A 16223-nucleotide genomic window follows, 5' to 3' on the forward strand; every position below is an offset into this window, starting at 1 on the left:
TATCATGGGATTTTAGTTCTTTATGATGTTATTAATGAATATGTGTATCTTATTTTCTCTTTTTTAGTCTGGATTTTTTATTTTGAGTCACGGTTTTGTCAAGAACAGATAGGGGTTTTTTTTTCACGCCAAACTACAAATTTGGGACGAATTGAAGCACCACTATGAAGTATTTTTGAGGTTTTTGAAGGTATATTGTTCTTCATATGATTTTGGGTGTAATTTATCGGATTAAGCAATTTTTATTGCTCGATTTTTTAAGAAATGAAGCTGTGGCTGTATTTTTAAAAAAAATGAAAATTTGATGATCATTTTTTATTGAAAAAACGTGATTTTCTGAAAAATCGTGACCAAGCTTTGATTATCATGAGAAATAAATTGTATTTTTTATTTTTATTGCTAAATTTTTTAAGACAAAAAAATGTATGTTGATGCATCAAATGTATGTATATTTAATGTTTTTACAACTATATTGGATTCTGTTCGTTCAGCAGAAGTGAAGTAATTACTGAAGGTGCATGCATTTTCCCTGTAAATTTACTGTATTGTAACAATTTCAAGTTTAGGGCACAATATGCAGTATCGCTAAACTCTTCCCATTGTATGTATTCATGTGCTATGGATTGTTAATAAGCTGGGATGGGTAATTTTGTTACATCCACCAGGGTGCTGCTTTTCAATTGAAGCTCATAGATGTAAAATAGTAAAGACTGTCACCTGAAGTTTCACATCTCTCTCTCTCTCTTTTATGCCCACACGCACATTTGTCCATTGACAAGCACATTGTTCTGCTATGCATTTTCTCTCCATTGACAAGCACATTGTTCCCTATATCATCTTGCATTTTCTATCCAAAAATCTCTCTCCAATATTTTAGGTCCCCAATGAAAATTCCGAATCTCCTCCTAAATATGACGCTCTTATATCTCTCCTCTAAAGTTCTCTCAAGATCCTCACTCCTCTCTATATGTTTAAACCCTTCAACATATGCATATTGTAGTGGATAATGAAAAGAGACAGCGGGAGAACATGGAAAGATACCAAATCAGTTAGAATAAATCTCAATATATTAATTTGTAATGAATTGTCACACGAATTCAATCATTGGTACCAACGTGACCAAAAAGAAGAACGACGTCGTCTTTCATTTCATTATTAGGTTTTATTTTACGAATTATATGTTTTATTGTAGTCCATGTATGATGATATACTTCATCCATGATAATTCTATGCTTATACTTTTGTGTTATGTAAATTTAATGATAAACATTAGTTCATGGAGGTAAAGAACATCTCAATATTCACATATTCATGTAAAAAAAAGAAAATTCTTAATGGAGTACCCCCGTTACTTATTGGATTCCTAAAAAACAACATTTATAATAAATTTTAATAATCTTTTTAGATTTTTTTTAAGATTAAATCCGACCGATTCAATCGACCTGATCCGAATCACCGATGCACCTAAAAAGATGGGTTTTTGGGTACCCGATCAGGGGCACCGACTTATTTTTTTAAACCACTGTTTTAACTCTTTTGATTCCAAATTTTGCATAAGACTTCCCCTATTATCAAATATGGGAGTGCTACAATGGCTGAAAGAGATGGTTCTAGATGCCACCGCATCCAAAAATCAAACACGCCATATTGTTTGAGCGGAGCGGAAATTCAAACTATAGCCTAATAATCAGCTCCAAACCACAATCCCAAGAGTCCGGTAATCCATAACTCGATGCATGTGAAAGGTTGAATTTCTTAATGGGAAGGAGAATAAGTTTCAATGCCCTCTACAGATGACTTTGTAACTTAGTAAAAATTGTTATAACTGTCTCAATAACTCTAACAGTGACCTCATAGTTTACTAGAAATTCCTCTTTTGAAAGCTATAGTTTGGTCGATATTGTTGTGATTGTGTTGAAACTTGGACTATGTGATCAAGCACGGTGTATATATTTAAATTTTTTTTTTATTCCTACATCAACAAGCAAAGATAATTTACAATGTGCCCAAGTATAAACAAACCACTCTTGAAATAAATAAAAAAGCGATTCTCAATTGCTACCTCTTCAAATACAAGTCTTTATTCAACAATCAAAACAATACTTATTGCTTTATGGGAAGAGAATAGCAAATAATAAATAAAGATTTAAAGAAGTAAAATTGTAAAATATTACCTCAATCGGGCTTAGTACACCCCACACCGAGTCTCATCTTTTCGATAGTACTCGGGATATATGATTTCTATGGCAAAAACTATTTCAATGGCATATGAATCTCAATCTAGGCATATATATCTCAATCTCAAACCAAATATGTAAGGCCTCAGTGCTTGAGTCTTTAACTCAAGCCCTTTGGTATAGATCTCAACTTAGAACCAACTAATTAAGAACTCAATGCTTTAATTTTACTCAAGCCCCTTGGCTTGATCTTTAGAGATATGAGTGACAAAAATTAACGAGAGAAAAAGAAATCTACTAACAAGGGAATCCTCTCCTTTACTACCCAATATAAAAAACCACCACCACCCTAACCTCGGGAGTTCCAACAAGAAGCAAGAAAAAGAGAGACGATGCTGATTGGGTCGTGTTCCCGTCTTAAACCTTGGAGAGAGAGATTGAAGCCTTGGGTGGTGTGTGCCACCTTATGGAGAAATCTTGTAGAGAGAGATATCCCCTTACAAATAGAAGAGATAATATGCATGTAGAGATCTATGAAGTGGGAGAGCCTCTTTTCTATACCTTAGGATTTATTGACCGCTGATTGTGGGATGAGAAATGCGAGTCATTCATATTTTTGTTCTACTATCAAGATTCAAAGAGATATCCTAGAGTCTTATCCTCAATCTTCTAAATCTATTCCCATCATATCTTTAAATAAAAAAAAAGTATACCTATTACTTTTATTTTAGTATATCTGTTATTTCTTGGATCAAGCCATACTGATTCAAATATTTACAAAATATTTCAAATATATAAGTCTACGATGTAAGTTGGCTTTATCCTAAAAAGAAAAACCAACCTATACGGAATAACTATATCCTAAACTTGGTAATCAAGTTTTGTCGCTATGGGTGGAGCGTGCCACCCTTTGGTGGCCATACGTGGGCCCCATCCAATTCCCACATGTGATAAATTGGGCCCATATTTATGGAGGGTCCACATAATTTTAAAAAATATTTTATTTTGATTTTAGAATTTTTAAATCTCATCTTTTATTTAAAACATTAAAAAATTAATTTATTTTAATTTATAAATCCAAATGATAAAATATCAGAAGATTTACAAAAATTTAAATAAACATTCTAAATAATCATATAACATAAAATTAATTAAAACGAATTAATTTTGATGGGAATCAGATCCGTTAGATCTATGAATTTATCAATATACAGGAGCACTCCATCTTCAATTGTGGACCATGATCCACCTAGCTTTCTCAAACTGACCTAGCAGTTATCATGACCCTAAGTCTATTGCAAATGCTCATGACTAGACCATTCAAGTTAGCCAATAGACTAGGTGACCCCTTAGTCTACTGCAAAGGCTCATGATTGAACAATTAAAGTTAGCTAATATATTAGGTGATGCAATTATAGTTTATGAATTTCAAACACGCTACACTCTCATTGGTGAATCTCAATAGGGTTATCTATGTACATATCATGTTATAATATAATGATGACTTTTTTAGCTATGTCTCTAAAGGCTATTCATCACATGCAAGGGCTACACAGTCCCTGGGCGCTTATCTACGCATACTTCGACCTCAGGGCTAACTCACCAAACCATTCTCGAAAGATCCCTATGCTCAAGTATCTTGGGTTTTTCTAAATAAACTCGCCTGGCTTAGCATGTTGAGCTTAATCCGAATATCGACAAATCACATTTACCTGGTATGGTCTATACGAGGACCATAACTCTCACAGAGTTTATGTTTCACTATATAAAATGCTCATACAAGTTCTCATAGGGTGGCTACACGAGTCGCTTCACTTTGGCCTCCAGAGTGAAAAAATGTCCTCCACTTCCCATGAATATGAGGTTTTCTTGTCTTCTCGTATGCCCAAACCATATGAATTATTGCACAAAGCGAGAAACGCGTTGTCACACTCAGTTGCAACCGAGAGATGAGTTATTGCACAAAGGGCGAAACACGTTGTCACACCATATGAATTATTGCACAAAGCAAACGCGTCGTCACACTCAGTTGCAAGAGAGAGATGAGTTATTGCACAACGCAAGAAACACGTTGTCACATTCAGTTGCAAGCGAGGGAGAGGGCGAGGGAGAGGGGGAGAGAAGAGAGAGAAGAGAGAGAAAGATGGCGGGGATGGAGGTGGTGCACAGGAGCGTTAAGACGAATGGGATAGAGATGCACGTGGCGGAGCAAGGGAGTGGGCCACTGGTTCTGTTTCTTCATGGCTTTCCTGAGCTCTGGTTTTCATGGCGGCACCAGATGGAGTTCATGGCGAGGCATGGGTACAGAGCGGTGGCTCCTGACCTTAGAGGCTATGGCGACACCGAAGCCCCGCCTCTGCCCTACACCTCTTACACGGTTTTCCACATTGTTGGGGACCTTATTGGCCTTCTCGATGCCCTAGGAGAGGCTCAGGTTTGATTTCTTTCTCCATTCCCCTTTTGGAGAGAGAGGAAAACCGAGTGAGGAGAGAGAAATTCATTAGGAATCAACCTCTGTGCTCTTGAGAGAGAGAGAGAGAGAGAGAGAGAGAGAGAGAGAGAGATCATTTACAAGGAGAATGATCCTGAGGATTATTTTTTTCAGGCTTTTGTGGTTGGGCATGATTGGGGTGCGTTCATAGCTTGGCACCTCTGCCTTTTCCGGCCCGACAGAGTGAGGGCTCTCGTCAGTCTTAGCATCCCCTATCAACCTCGCTCTCCACTCTACAAACCAGTCCAGTCATGGACTCACGCCTATGGCAATGGCTTCTACATCACCCAGTTTCAGGTGAGATTACAGTTGCTCTGATCTGTTCAAATACCATGCCTTTTCCATGTTCTTCACTAAAGAATAAAGATTGAACCCAGGGCTTATCAATCTCTCTTTTGGTTATGATTGATGAATTGTTAAAAAAAAGATGGAGCCTTTATATATCTTTCGATACAGCACAGAGTATCGATGGACACGATTAAACAGAAATTAAGGCTGAGAGAGAACTCCTTAGGTTTAGTAAAGTGAAGATCAACATATTTCAATGAAGAAAAGGGAAACTTCTTTCTTTCTAAAATATTAAATTTAGGAAAGAGTAATGATCAAATAGGACCCTCCCCACCAATGCACAGGACCTCACAGAATCAACATTAAAGTTGGCTTACGCATATAACTAGAAAAATTACCTCGAGCGTGTAAGACTTGATTTTTCTGTAGATCCGCACAAAATTTAATAGTATCCTTTGGCACATGAGTACGGAAGAGGGTCTTAAAGTCGTACATAGGAGTGGGGGAGGGTCTTATAGAATCCGTTTCTCGTTAGGAAATCTGCCCCCACAACATCTTAACAAACTTTCTTGTAATAAAATACCAAACTATCCCTACTAATTAATAAATTCCTGGTAATTCTCGAAAGCTCCACACCATCCCTAAAAAAATATGAAAAACCCATAAATGCCCTTGGAAATGGGAACCGTTGATTGGTAATCCATGACCGGAAGATTGTGAATACTTAAAACTGTCAGGATCTACCCTTTGAAACTGTCTCTGAAAAATCCACGAATCTTCAGCTTCATATTTATTTTTCAAGTGCACAAGATCATGTATGCACGGCTCGTAATAATAGTCCTAGTATCAAGCACATAATCAATCACCTCGGCCTTAAATTCTGCAATTGGTCCTGCCAATCAATCTCCATCAATTCCTCGTTTTCACCATGATAATCATTTAGATCATCAATGTTAAGTATTGGTGAAATATCAACCTGCCAGAAGCTCCACATTATACGAATTCCCTGCCAATCTCTTCAGAACACTGCAAGGCCCAACATGCCTAAACTTTAGCTTATGGTACTGCCTGAGAGAAAATTTTTCATTCCTTAGATAGACAATAACCAAATCTCCCTTTTTAAAACTATTTTTCCTGCATGTGTCGACTTCCTTGTAAAGTGTTGGGTTCATCTTCAACTTTTCTGTCACCTCGGATTGGATGTCCCGAATATGTTCTGCCTAAGCCTCTGCATATCACAAACTCACTCCGTACCAGGCAAATTCACTAGATCCAATATCTATTTCGGAATTCTGCTATAAACTACTTCCGAGAGTTGATCACTCTGTGGTTTTATTTCTGGAACTCTTATATGTGAACTCAACTTGAGACGAACAAATCCCACTATTCCAGTTGTCCCCGTATCAAACAACATACAAGTTTGCCCAAACTCCAGTTAATTGCCCTCGTCTGACCATCCGTTTGAGGATGTTATGCACTACTGAACTGCAATTTTGTCCCCATCTTATGCCTCAAGGTCCTCCAAAAGTGGCTCATGAAGCGTGTATCTCGATCTGAAGTGATACTTTTGGAAACACCGTGAAGCTGAACATCTTTGAAATACAAGTGGCGGACTTTGTAGTATCCAAAATGTTTCAGCAAGCTATAAAATTCGCCATCTTCGAGTCCTGATAAACTACTATGAAGATTGAGTCCATTCGTCGGGCTGTTCATTGCAATCTCACCTCAAACTCCATATTCACATTTCCCAAGGTGTCGTGGTACCGATAACTGAGTGTACAACCGTGTTATGAGTCATTCATTTTGCAGGCTGGAGTATGCAGCATATCTCCACATACCTAGCAACATCTCTTCTCTGTCATGGCCAAAAATACATGTCCTTCACCAAAGCTAAAGTACTGTTTATACCAGTGTGACCTTCCAGTCCATCACCGTGCAATTCAGAAAGTATCTTCAACATTAAGGAGCCATCTAGTATGCAAAGGTGATTTCCCAGGAAAAGAAAACCATCTTGCAAAACATAATGTTTAGTACCTTTTGGATCTCTCTGTTGTACATTTTAACAATTTCAACAAAATATTGCTCTGCAGCATCTTCTTGTGGGACTGTTTCAAAGCCCACAATTTGATTTTGACGTAACACTTAACACCACAGATCTCCTGCTCAAGGCAGTGTTATCGATTTTTGACTTCCCACCTTGTGCTTGATCACATCTGTGAGTTCTTACAAGTGCGAAACCCATGTGGCATGCCTTCTTTTCGGACATTTATGAGTACTTGGGAACCTCAAGTCCTCATAATTGGAATACAATACAAATTTATGCTGAATTAAATAGTGCCTCTATTGCCTACGTGCATGCACTATCGCATAAAACTCCAATCATATGTCTGAATATCGTAACTTAGAGTTGCTTAACTTCTCACTAAAGAAAGCAACAGGTCTCCTCTCTTGCTCAAAATACCTAAATCCCAACATGGGATACCTTACAATCCACCTGAAGGACTTTGTCAAAATTCAGCAAAGATATGATGGGGGCCTGTGTAATTTATTTATTTTTAATCAACAGGAAGCAATCGATGGCTACATCTTACCCAATCAAAGTTGTCCCTTTGCATACGCTATAATGGGAGCTACTAAGCTGTTGAAATTTTTAATAAACCACCATAAAATGTAGCTAGGCTGTGAAAGCTTCGCACCTCCCCAGTACAAGTTGGTGCTGGGCAATCGACAATCACAAGAACCATTATTGGATCCGCTCTAATTGTTTCAGTAGATACCACATAACCCAAGAAAATAAGACTATTAGTCAATAAAGAATGCTCGTTACTTAAGACTGATAACTAGCTTTTCATCCCATAGGTTTCAAGAGTCTGTATCAAACATTCCTCCATTGTACTGCTGTAAATCAAAATGCCTTCGAGATATAATCCAACAAATTTCCCTATGAATGGGTTTAGCACCCGATCCATTACCTAACAAAAAGGTATTGAGTGCGTTAAACAAGCCAAAAGACGTCACCAACCATTCATATAATTCCTCTCGAGTCTCGAATATTGTTTTCCATTCACCTCGCTGTCTAATCCTGATCTGATGATACCCACTTTGTAAGTCGATTGGAAAACACCTTGGATTCTGATGACATGTTTGACATATTATCTAAGCCGGGTATAGGAAATCTGTACTTGATCGTGATCTTTTTATGGCATACTGTCCACACACATTCACCAGGTGCCCTTTACTTGGGAGTCAATAGTGCTGGGATAGCACTTAAGAGTTAAATTCTCAGGTATTGAACCCATAGCCAATAAATTTGCCTATGGAGTTCATCATACTCGCAGAGACTCATGCAGTGGTGTGGTAGGTTTGGTAAACTAGCCAAGTCTATGGGGTGCTGGATATCTCTCATGGGAGGTAACCCATTGGGTAATTCTTTAGGCATCAAATCCTGGAATTCATCTAGTAATGGCTAAACTACCTCGTTCTCTACCTGAACACCATTGTTGTCCTCCATAATTAAGGCAAACATAACCCTTTCTCCACTACTTTCAGCCAAAAAACAATTCATGGACAGAGCTTCTTCTCTTTTCCACCTTAACCCTCTCTTTATCTTCATGTCTCAGGAGGTACAATTCTACATTCACGCCATCCTTGGTAAAACAAATACGTATTGTTCCTGCCATTATGAATCACGTAATAGTCGTACTGCTAAGGACGTCCCAACAACAAGTGATAGACATCCATTGGTAATACGTCACGCCATACAGAGTCTTCATACCATTTACCAATAGAAAAAGATACCAAGCAACAAGAATCAACAAGAACTTTGTTACCTTGTTTGGACAATTGTATCTTGTTTGGGTGGGGTGCTTCTCATTCTTTAACTTCAATTTGTTCACCATCTCTTCAGATACCATGTTCCTGCAGCTCCTGCTATGAACAATGTTTGTTTATATCTTCCCTTGCACCTTGCATCTTGTGCGAAACATGTTATTGCGAGTTATGGCTCGTTAACAACGGCTGCTGCTAGCATAGGTCAAATCACCAAGAACTCGCCCTCATCGGGTTATGTGTCCTCTTCACCTCCTTAATATCAACTTCAATCCCTTCATCAGTGTGTACGTTTTCCTCCTCATTGCCCTCTGATGATCCCTTGTAAGTGTACACCAGCTTGGTGCTTTGGGTAATCATAAGACCTATGTCCCAACTCGCCACCCTTGAAGCATGTTTCTAGTTTACTGCTGTTTTGGGGCTGTTTTTCTGTGTTAGGCTTGCTTTGATGGGTTTGGCCCTTAAATCAACCTCCTTCCTCACCTCCCTCCTTCCTCACCACGGGAGTGGTTAGAGCTTGGCCCCAGTGTGCCTTTGGATTTTGTAGGGGCTGGCCGCTTATCTGCAAAATGATTGGGCCCATATCCAAGCAATTTGGTTTGGGCTTCAAAGCAAGCTAATGTGCCTGATCCAAAGTAAAAATCTGATGCATAGATAACTCATCTTGTATTGCAACATGCAACCCACTGCCACTGATATATCTTGCCATTCCTGAATATCATTCCGACTCAACAATTGATAGAAGGCTTCCTTATATTCCTGTGCTGAGACATCTTTTTGCTGGTAAGTGATGCAGTCATTGTTAAAGATCTTGCATATAATCTGAGGGTAGAAATTTTCTCTTCCAAGTACCACTTCATCTTCTCCCAACTGCGCGCCTTTTGCTTTACTTTTCTTGTGTGATCGACCTGTGTTTGTTGCCACCACAACAAAACATGGTCTCTTTAATCTAGTAGCAACAAATGGTACATTTTTTATGCTCCTCCATATCCTTCCATTGAAAAACTTGGTCAACACTTGCAAGCCAGTCAAAGAGGTCATCTGGTTGTAATCTCCCTGTAAAATGTGGCACATCAACCCTAATACTTTGTTAGAGCCTTCCAGCTCCTGAAACAACAGATCTTTAAACAGGATAGGTTTTCTTGCCTGTTTCCGATGTGATCCTAGCTTATCTGAGTCTGAATTGTCTTTCGAATTTGGATCTGGCTTATGTTTAGAACTCTGGGGATGCAAGTTATTATCCTTTTGTTCACCCCTTTGTAGGTGCAATTCTAGCGTGATTTGACGCACCTCGGCAGTAAGTGCGTCAAATCTTTGAGGAACAGCCTACGAATCACGATCCTGGGTATAACTCTGGCATGTCAACTGCGACCTCCTCTCACAGGGCCTCTTCCTTGCAACCCTCATGCAACCATCCTTTTGTCTCCAAAGAAACCGTGGTGCGTGGAAAAAATCTATATGCTTTATTACCAATTGATGTAGCACGGACTATTGCTGCACAAGATTAAACAAAAATTAGGGATGGAGATTCAATAGACTCATTAAAAGTGAAGCTCAAGATGCTTCAATTGAGAAAAGTCTCTCTGTGCAATGATAAAATTTGCGAAACTATTCTCTAACCTCTTTGCAAAGTTTAACCCTAAATTGTAACAAAATACCAAAATACCCCTACTAATTAATAAATTGCAAACAGTTCTCAAAACCTCCACACCACCCCTAAATATCAAAAAAATCCAGAAATGCCTTTGCAAACAGTAATCTGTGAATAATAATCAAACACTAACCATGGAACAGTAAAATAATAAAATAGGAATTAATGTTGGAGATGACATCAGCAGGACTGTATCACTTTTTGGGCTGGATTAATGTATACTTTGTATATCTTCTCTTTATTTTTTCTTTTTTGGATAAAGTGAAAGTCCATTTTTGGGTGAACAAGCCTGTCCTTTTCAAAAGGGAATTGTGATGAAATATGAAATCTATAAACATGGGCACTGAAATTTCTAGTACTATTTGTTGTTGAATTGAAAGCTCTAATGCTAATGTCGCTGCAATGCTCAATACTAATTTTTTTAAATTTTTTTCTTAAATTTTTTTAATAGTGCTTTTACTTGAGGCCTTTCTGTTGTCATCTTGGGGCTGTCTTTCTTTTCTTCTGTTCTAATTATTAAATAGTAACAAGATCTTACTTAACCCTAAGAAAAATACTGGTAAAAAGATCTTGGGGTCATTGTATATCTAATTCAAAGCTTATTAGGGGAACAACATAATGCATCGACCTATAATGCAAGTCTCCTTTGAAGTTTTGGACAACTTCCAAGAAATTAACATTTGCTCATCAAAGTCTTCCCCCCTTGTTAATAATGGAATGTCATGGATAAAGATGAAGGTGAGGTGGTGAGGGTGCGATTCACAATGCGATGTCTCCCACCAGACCCCAGTTAACATTTGAGTGGGAACAAAAAAACCAGCTTAAAACTAAACCTCTCCATTATCCCATTGTCTATGTCCTTTGGCTTCTTTGTGGAAGCACTTTGGATTCTACAACCATCACTTCTAAAACTCCAGAACTTGAGACAATTTGAACTAGAACTTGAAATAGGCTTCACCTTTTTTTTTTTCTCCTTTATTTTCTTACTTATGACTTCACCACACTCTGGTACTTGAGACAATTTGAACTAGAACTGGAAATGGGCTTCACCTTCTTCTTTTTTTCTCCTTTATTTTGTTACTGATGACTTCACCACACTTGCTCATGCCCCACTAGAGCCCATTCCTTTCCATTTTTGTTTATGAAGAGGGGGAGCTGGTTGTTATGTTCATTTGTCTGATGTATAAGGGAGGTAGTTTCATGCACAATACCACAATTTTATGGATGAAAAACTGATGTGACATATTCTCTGTTAGCGTGAAACCATGTTTCATGGAGTTAATTGATTTGACTCCTATAAAAATTCTTATTTCATAGAGTATGAAATCCTAATGCATGTAGGAAACTTAACAAAACTAGAAAAATGATTAGGAAGGGTTTACTCTTTATAAAGGGTTAGTTGTAAAGAGAGGAAGTTAATACGAAAAAAGAGGGAGAAAAAAGATGAGTTTAACATATTTCAAAAAAAAGAAAGATGAGTTGTTGTAGTCCTTTAAGTGGGTATTCTAGAGAGAGAAAAATCTTGTTTTAGGGCTTGTGAAAGAGAGCTTGAAACCTAGTACTCTCTATGCTTGCATAGTATTTTTCTGATTAGTGGAAGAGAAGTTTGCTGCTCCGTCGATGTAGGCAGTTGCCGAACCACATATCTCGCTATATATCATTCTTTTAAATTTGGGAACAAATTATCAATCCCTTCATTTTTACCCAAACCATGGTTTTTATCATCTACATTCTCCATCGCTTGTTCTGAAAATTTAGATGATATTAGATTTTGGATTAGAAACTTATAATTTATGACCATCGCATGAGGCATTTTGAACAGATGAGATTCTTCACATTTGCTTCTCACAAATGATGTCCAAATCATTCTCAGGTGATCATCAAAGAATGTGACACATGAACGCGTTATTAAACAAGTGAGAGAAATGCCAGACAATTGAGTGAATGGTTGCAAAAACTTTTAGAACACAAATTGGCATGATGATAAAAGGAAGCTTGCAATCCTTTTTGAACATTTCCTATACTAATTTTGGGATATTTCCATGCATTATCGTTGTTCTTATCTTGTGATGATATGGCCTATGAAAAGCGAATCTCTTGCTCAGTTTTTGCTTTGGTTGCAAATTTTCGTTTTCTGAATGCATTTGAATATATATTTGATGAGATGACATATCTAACTTTAAGCATCTACTCAAATTTTTATTTCTAGGAACCTGGAAGAGCTGAAAAGGCATTTGCCCGCTATGATACTTTGACTGTAGTGAAGAAGTTTTTACTGATCAACAAGTCAGATCTATTGGTTGCTCCCCCTGGGAAGGAGATTATTGACGTTTTAGAAGTTCCATCGTCATTACCATCATGGATCACTGAGGAGGAGCTCGAATATTATGCCTCCAAATTCCAGAAATCGGGTTTCACAGGCCCGCTGAACTACTATCGAGCATTCGATCTGTATGTTCAGAACTCAAGCTATTACTTCATAAATTTATTGAATGCGAAAGGCAAATGCCTTTTGATAATTGATTTCCAGTATTGCTTTGTTCTAAATACTTGTAGTTATCTTATGCTCCATCGACATTTAAATTTTTTATGCATGAGAAAACTATTAGCTTAATAATGCCATTGAGATGACAGTTAAACAAATAAACATACATCTTATTGGTTTCCACTGCTTGATCTAATTGAGTGTATTCTCTGTACATTAATTCTGTCCAGTTATGGATCACACACATTTTCCCTGATGGAAATGTGTGTCTTGTTTGCTTATTGTGTCTTAAAATTATCCTTCAAGGCCCTCCATCTACATAAGACACCTTTTCAGAAGGCATAGTCTCAAAGGTGATCTATGGGAAGGCTAATGGGTTCAACTTGATTCTCATATTTGTCAAAGACTCAAGAGATAAATTTTCAATTTAAATTGATAATATGGTAATATCAGAAATAGCCATTTTTTTTATCTCTTTGAATGACTTTTGGTTAATAATTTGAAAATGGTTATGAAAGATATTTTATTTTCCTCAATTTAATGATGGAGACATTAGTCCAGATGACGTATCCATGGATACTCTGGTTTACAGTTTAAACTCCACACTTTGTAGTTATGCATCCCTGGGGATTCATTCATTTGTTCATATGCACTGTGCATTTCTATGGCATGCACATTGAACAAGTGGACCGGTTGATTATATTTAGTAACTTATTGCAGGAACTGGGAGCTTACGGCACCATGGCAAAGGGCCAAAATCAATGTGCCCACAAAGTTTATAACGGGCAATGAAGACATTGGCTTTGAAGCTTATAGGATGCGTGATTATGTCAATGGTGCCATATTCAAGGAAATAGTGCCAAATCTCGAAGTTTCCATCATTGATGGGCACCATTTCATACAACAAGAGAAGGCAGAGCAAGTGAATGATGAGATCCTTTCCTTTTTCAAAACCATATCGCCACTGTAACCCATCCTTACAACTGTTCAAGCCCGCCCTATAAGCACTTCCTTTGTATTTATTGTGTTTTTTCTTCCCATCAGGTGTGTTTTTCTCATTGAACGGCTGGGTTGGCTGAAACTCTTGGCTGATAAGAGTTTCAGCTATAGGATTGTAGAAATAAAAGTATATCATGCACTTAATGGCCTCTCTTTATGAGGAGTTGCGTGTATTATGTTGATCCTTGGAGTACATCTCTTGAGTCTCACTAAGAGTTAACTATTGATGCCTGCATGGTATTTTAATGAATATATGTATCAGAATTTGATTACTGGAGATGATTGAGACTTTTATTCGTGTTTGTCCTTTGCAACTAGTAGCAGGGAAGGTAACCCAAAGTAAATCTATTTCCTAGAGGTCTTTATCTTTCTTTTTTAGGGGCTGATTGAATTTTTGAAAAATATTGTCAAGAAAAACTCTTCCTTGTGATATATATATCCTATGAAAAATGTTTCGAGTTTTTGCTATGTGGATAGCGTCCGGATGAACCGAGAAGATGCATTTCTACCTTTTGGTCTGAGAGAAATTCATTGAATTAATTTTACTTGTAATTATTCTCAAACTCATTAACAAGATTCCTACTTTATCAAAGAAACGAGATGTTGTTTTGTTGTTTTATATTTTTAAGGTATGCTTAGTATGATAGTATGTTCATATGTGGGAAATGTTTCTATATTTCCCCTACAGTATAGAAAATCTATGCTTTTCTTATCATCCGGCCGTCCAATTTTGATCAATAGAGCCATTCACTGTTTGATTTTAGATCCGACGCCTCAAAGTATTTTATTTTTAGTTTTTTTATACAAATTGTATGAATACGAAATTTGGTACATGCGATATTTTCATTGTGGCGCACTTATAAAAAATATTAAAAATAATTTTTTGATAAAATATAATGATCAAAATGCCTCTTCAAACTTTCAAAGGTATTTTGATTATTTTATTTTATTGAAAATATTGTTTTTATATTTTTGTTAGTGCGAGTTTAATATAGGATTGGATCTCCAAAATTTAGTGTCAAAATAGTTTATAGAAAAAACATTAAAAATCAAATAGTGAAGAAACGTGACATTGGGATTGGGACAATTTTAGCCTTCCATTCAAAATGGATGGTTGGATAAGGGGAAGTATATAAGTTTTATGCTGGGAAGTATAGAAAGCTTGCCTTTATATATTGCCAAATGAAAATGGCCCATATATCTCAATTTATGCTTTTAAAAACCCTAAAAGCTTACAAGACCTTCGGCTAACTCAGATAGTGTCCAAACCCTAGATTATCAGTTTTTTTAGGAAAATCTAGGAACTTTCATGGAGCATGTTTTTTTTTTTTAAAAAAAATGCCTTAAAACCATAGCTAGAGGCTTCTACGGGTGCGAGGCGATCATCAAAACTAAAAAAAAGGATATGAAGAAAGGAGCCTAATCACACAATGGAGAGAGAGCAAATGTATGCTTCCATTGGATGAGAGAAAGGGAAGAGATATATGTAGAGAGAGCTTGTAGGGCTAGGATTTATCATAGTCAGTGCTTTTTGGATTCAAAATGGAAAAATTGACTTTTAGCAAGCAAAAAAAAAAAAAAAATTTTGATAAAAAATAAGAGAATTACAAAACCCCCTTCACGTATATTATCTATGCAACTTACCTTTAGCTAACTTTTCCACTTTTTTCTCCACAGTCACCTTTTCTCACAAAACCCCCTAGGTAAAAAGTTGTTATTTTTTGGACGGAAATGCTATGTTATTTTTTGGACGGAAATGCTATTCCCTACCAAAAAAAAGAAGTCAATTGACGTTCCCAATTAGCGTATTAGCTAACTTTAGTTCTCACTTTTTTCTCCACAATCACCTTTTCTCACAAAACCCCCTAGGTAAAAAGTTGTTATTTTTTGGACGGAAATGCTATTCCCTACCAAAAAAAAAAGTCAATTGACGTTCCCAAGTAGCGTATTGCCAGAGCGCTTGTTTTTATTGCCGGAGCGCAACCTATTCAACTGCCGGAGCGATGTGGCACCAGAAGGTATATTGCCGGAGCACGTCTTTATACTGCCGGAGCGATCTATTCAATCGTCGGAGCACTATGGCTCTAGAAGATGTACTGTAGGAGCGAGTTCTTGCATTGCCGCATCGCTTGTTTTCATTGTCAGAGTGTTTAAATGAATGCCGGAACGTATGGGGAGAGAATCGTGGGTAAAAGCCATGATGAAAGACATAAAGGTATTTTAATTTTTTTTTTCTTTTATTTTGGATGGGGGTTTTTGAGAAGAAAGTGGGAAAAAAAGTTAAGAGGAAAGATTAGCTGGGGT

At 37.2% G+C, this 16223-nt stretch overlaps 1 protein-coding gene and 1 long non-coding RNA gene across 2 annotated transcripts; both read left to right on the forward strand.

Moving 5' to 3' along the window:
- The first annotated feature begins 4220 nt into the window (after positions 1–4220).
- On the forward strand, positions 4221–14196 carry LOC18429280 (epoxide hydrolase 1). Its single transcript, XM_006838566.4, has 4 exons — positions 4221–4611; positions 4783–4965; positions 12645–12886; positions 13641–14196. Exons 1-4 carry the CDS (start codon positions 4321–4323, stop codon positions 13888–13890), a joined length of 966 nt encoding a protein of 321 aa, XP_006838629.3. The 5' UTR covers positions 4221–4320; the 3' UTR covers positions 13891–14196.
- On the forward strand, positions 8577–10218 carry LOC148782957 (uncharacterized). The gene is made up of 2 exons (XR_016051655.1): positions 8577–9567; positions 10048–10218. It is a non-coding gene; the product is annotated as an uncharacterized LOC148782957 (long non-coding RNA).
- Positions 14197–16223: the final 2027 nt, after the last annotated feature.

This window comes from Amborella trichopoda, chromosome 3, assembly GCF_054954075.1.
Source record: "Amborella trichopoda isolate Santa Cruz 75 chromosome 3, AtrichopodaSantaCruz75HAP2 v2.0, whole genome shotgun sequence".
Taxonomy (NCBI): domain Eukaryota; kingdom Viridiplantae; phylum Streptophyta; class Magnoliopsida; order Amborellales; family Amborellaceae; genus Amborella; species Amborella trichopoda.

Coding starts and splice junctions, on each gene's coding strand:
- LOC18429280 (XM_006838566.4), top strand. CDS start 4,321: ATGGCGGGGATGGAGGTGGTGCACAGGAGCGTTAAGACGAATGGGATA. Junction 4,612..4,782: donor ATGCCCTAGGAGAGGCTCAG/GTTTGATTTCTT, acceptor TATTTTTTTCAG/GCTTTTGTGGTTGGGCATGA. Junction 12,887..13,640: donor TACTATCGAGCATTCGATCT/GTATGTTCAGAA, acceptor AACTTATTGCAG/GAACTGGGAGCTTACGGCAC.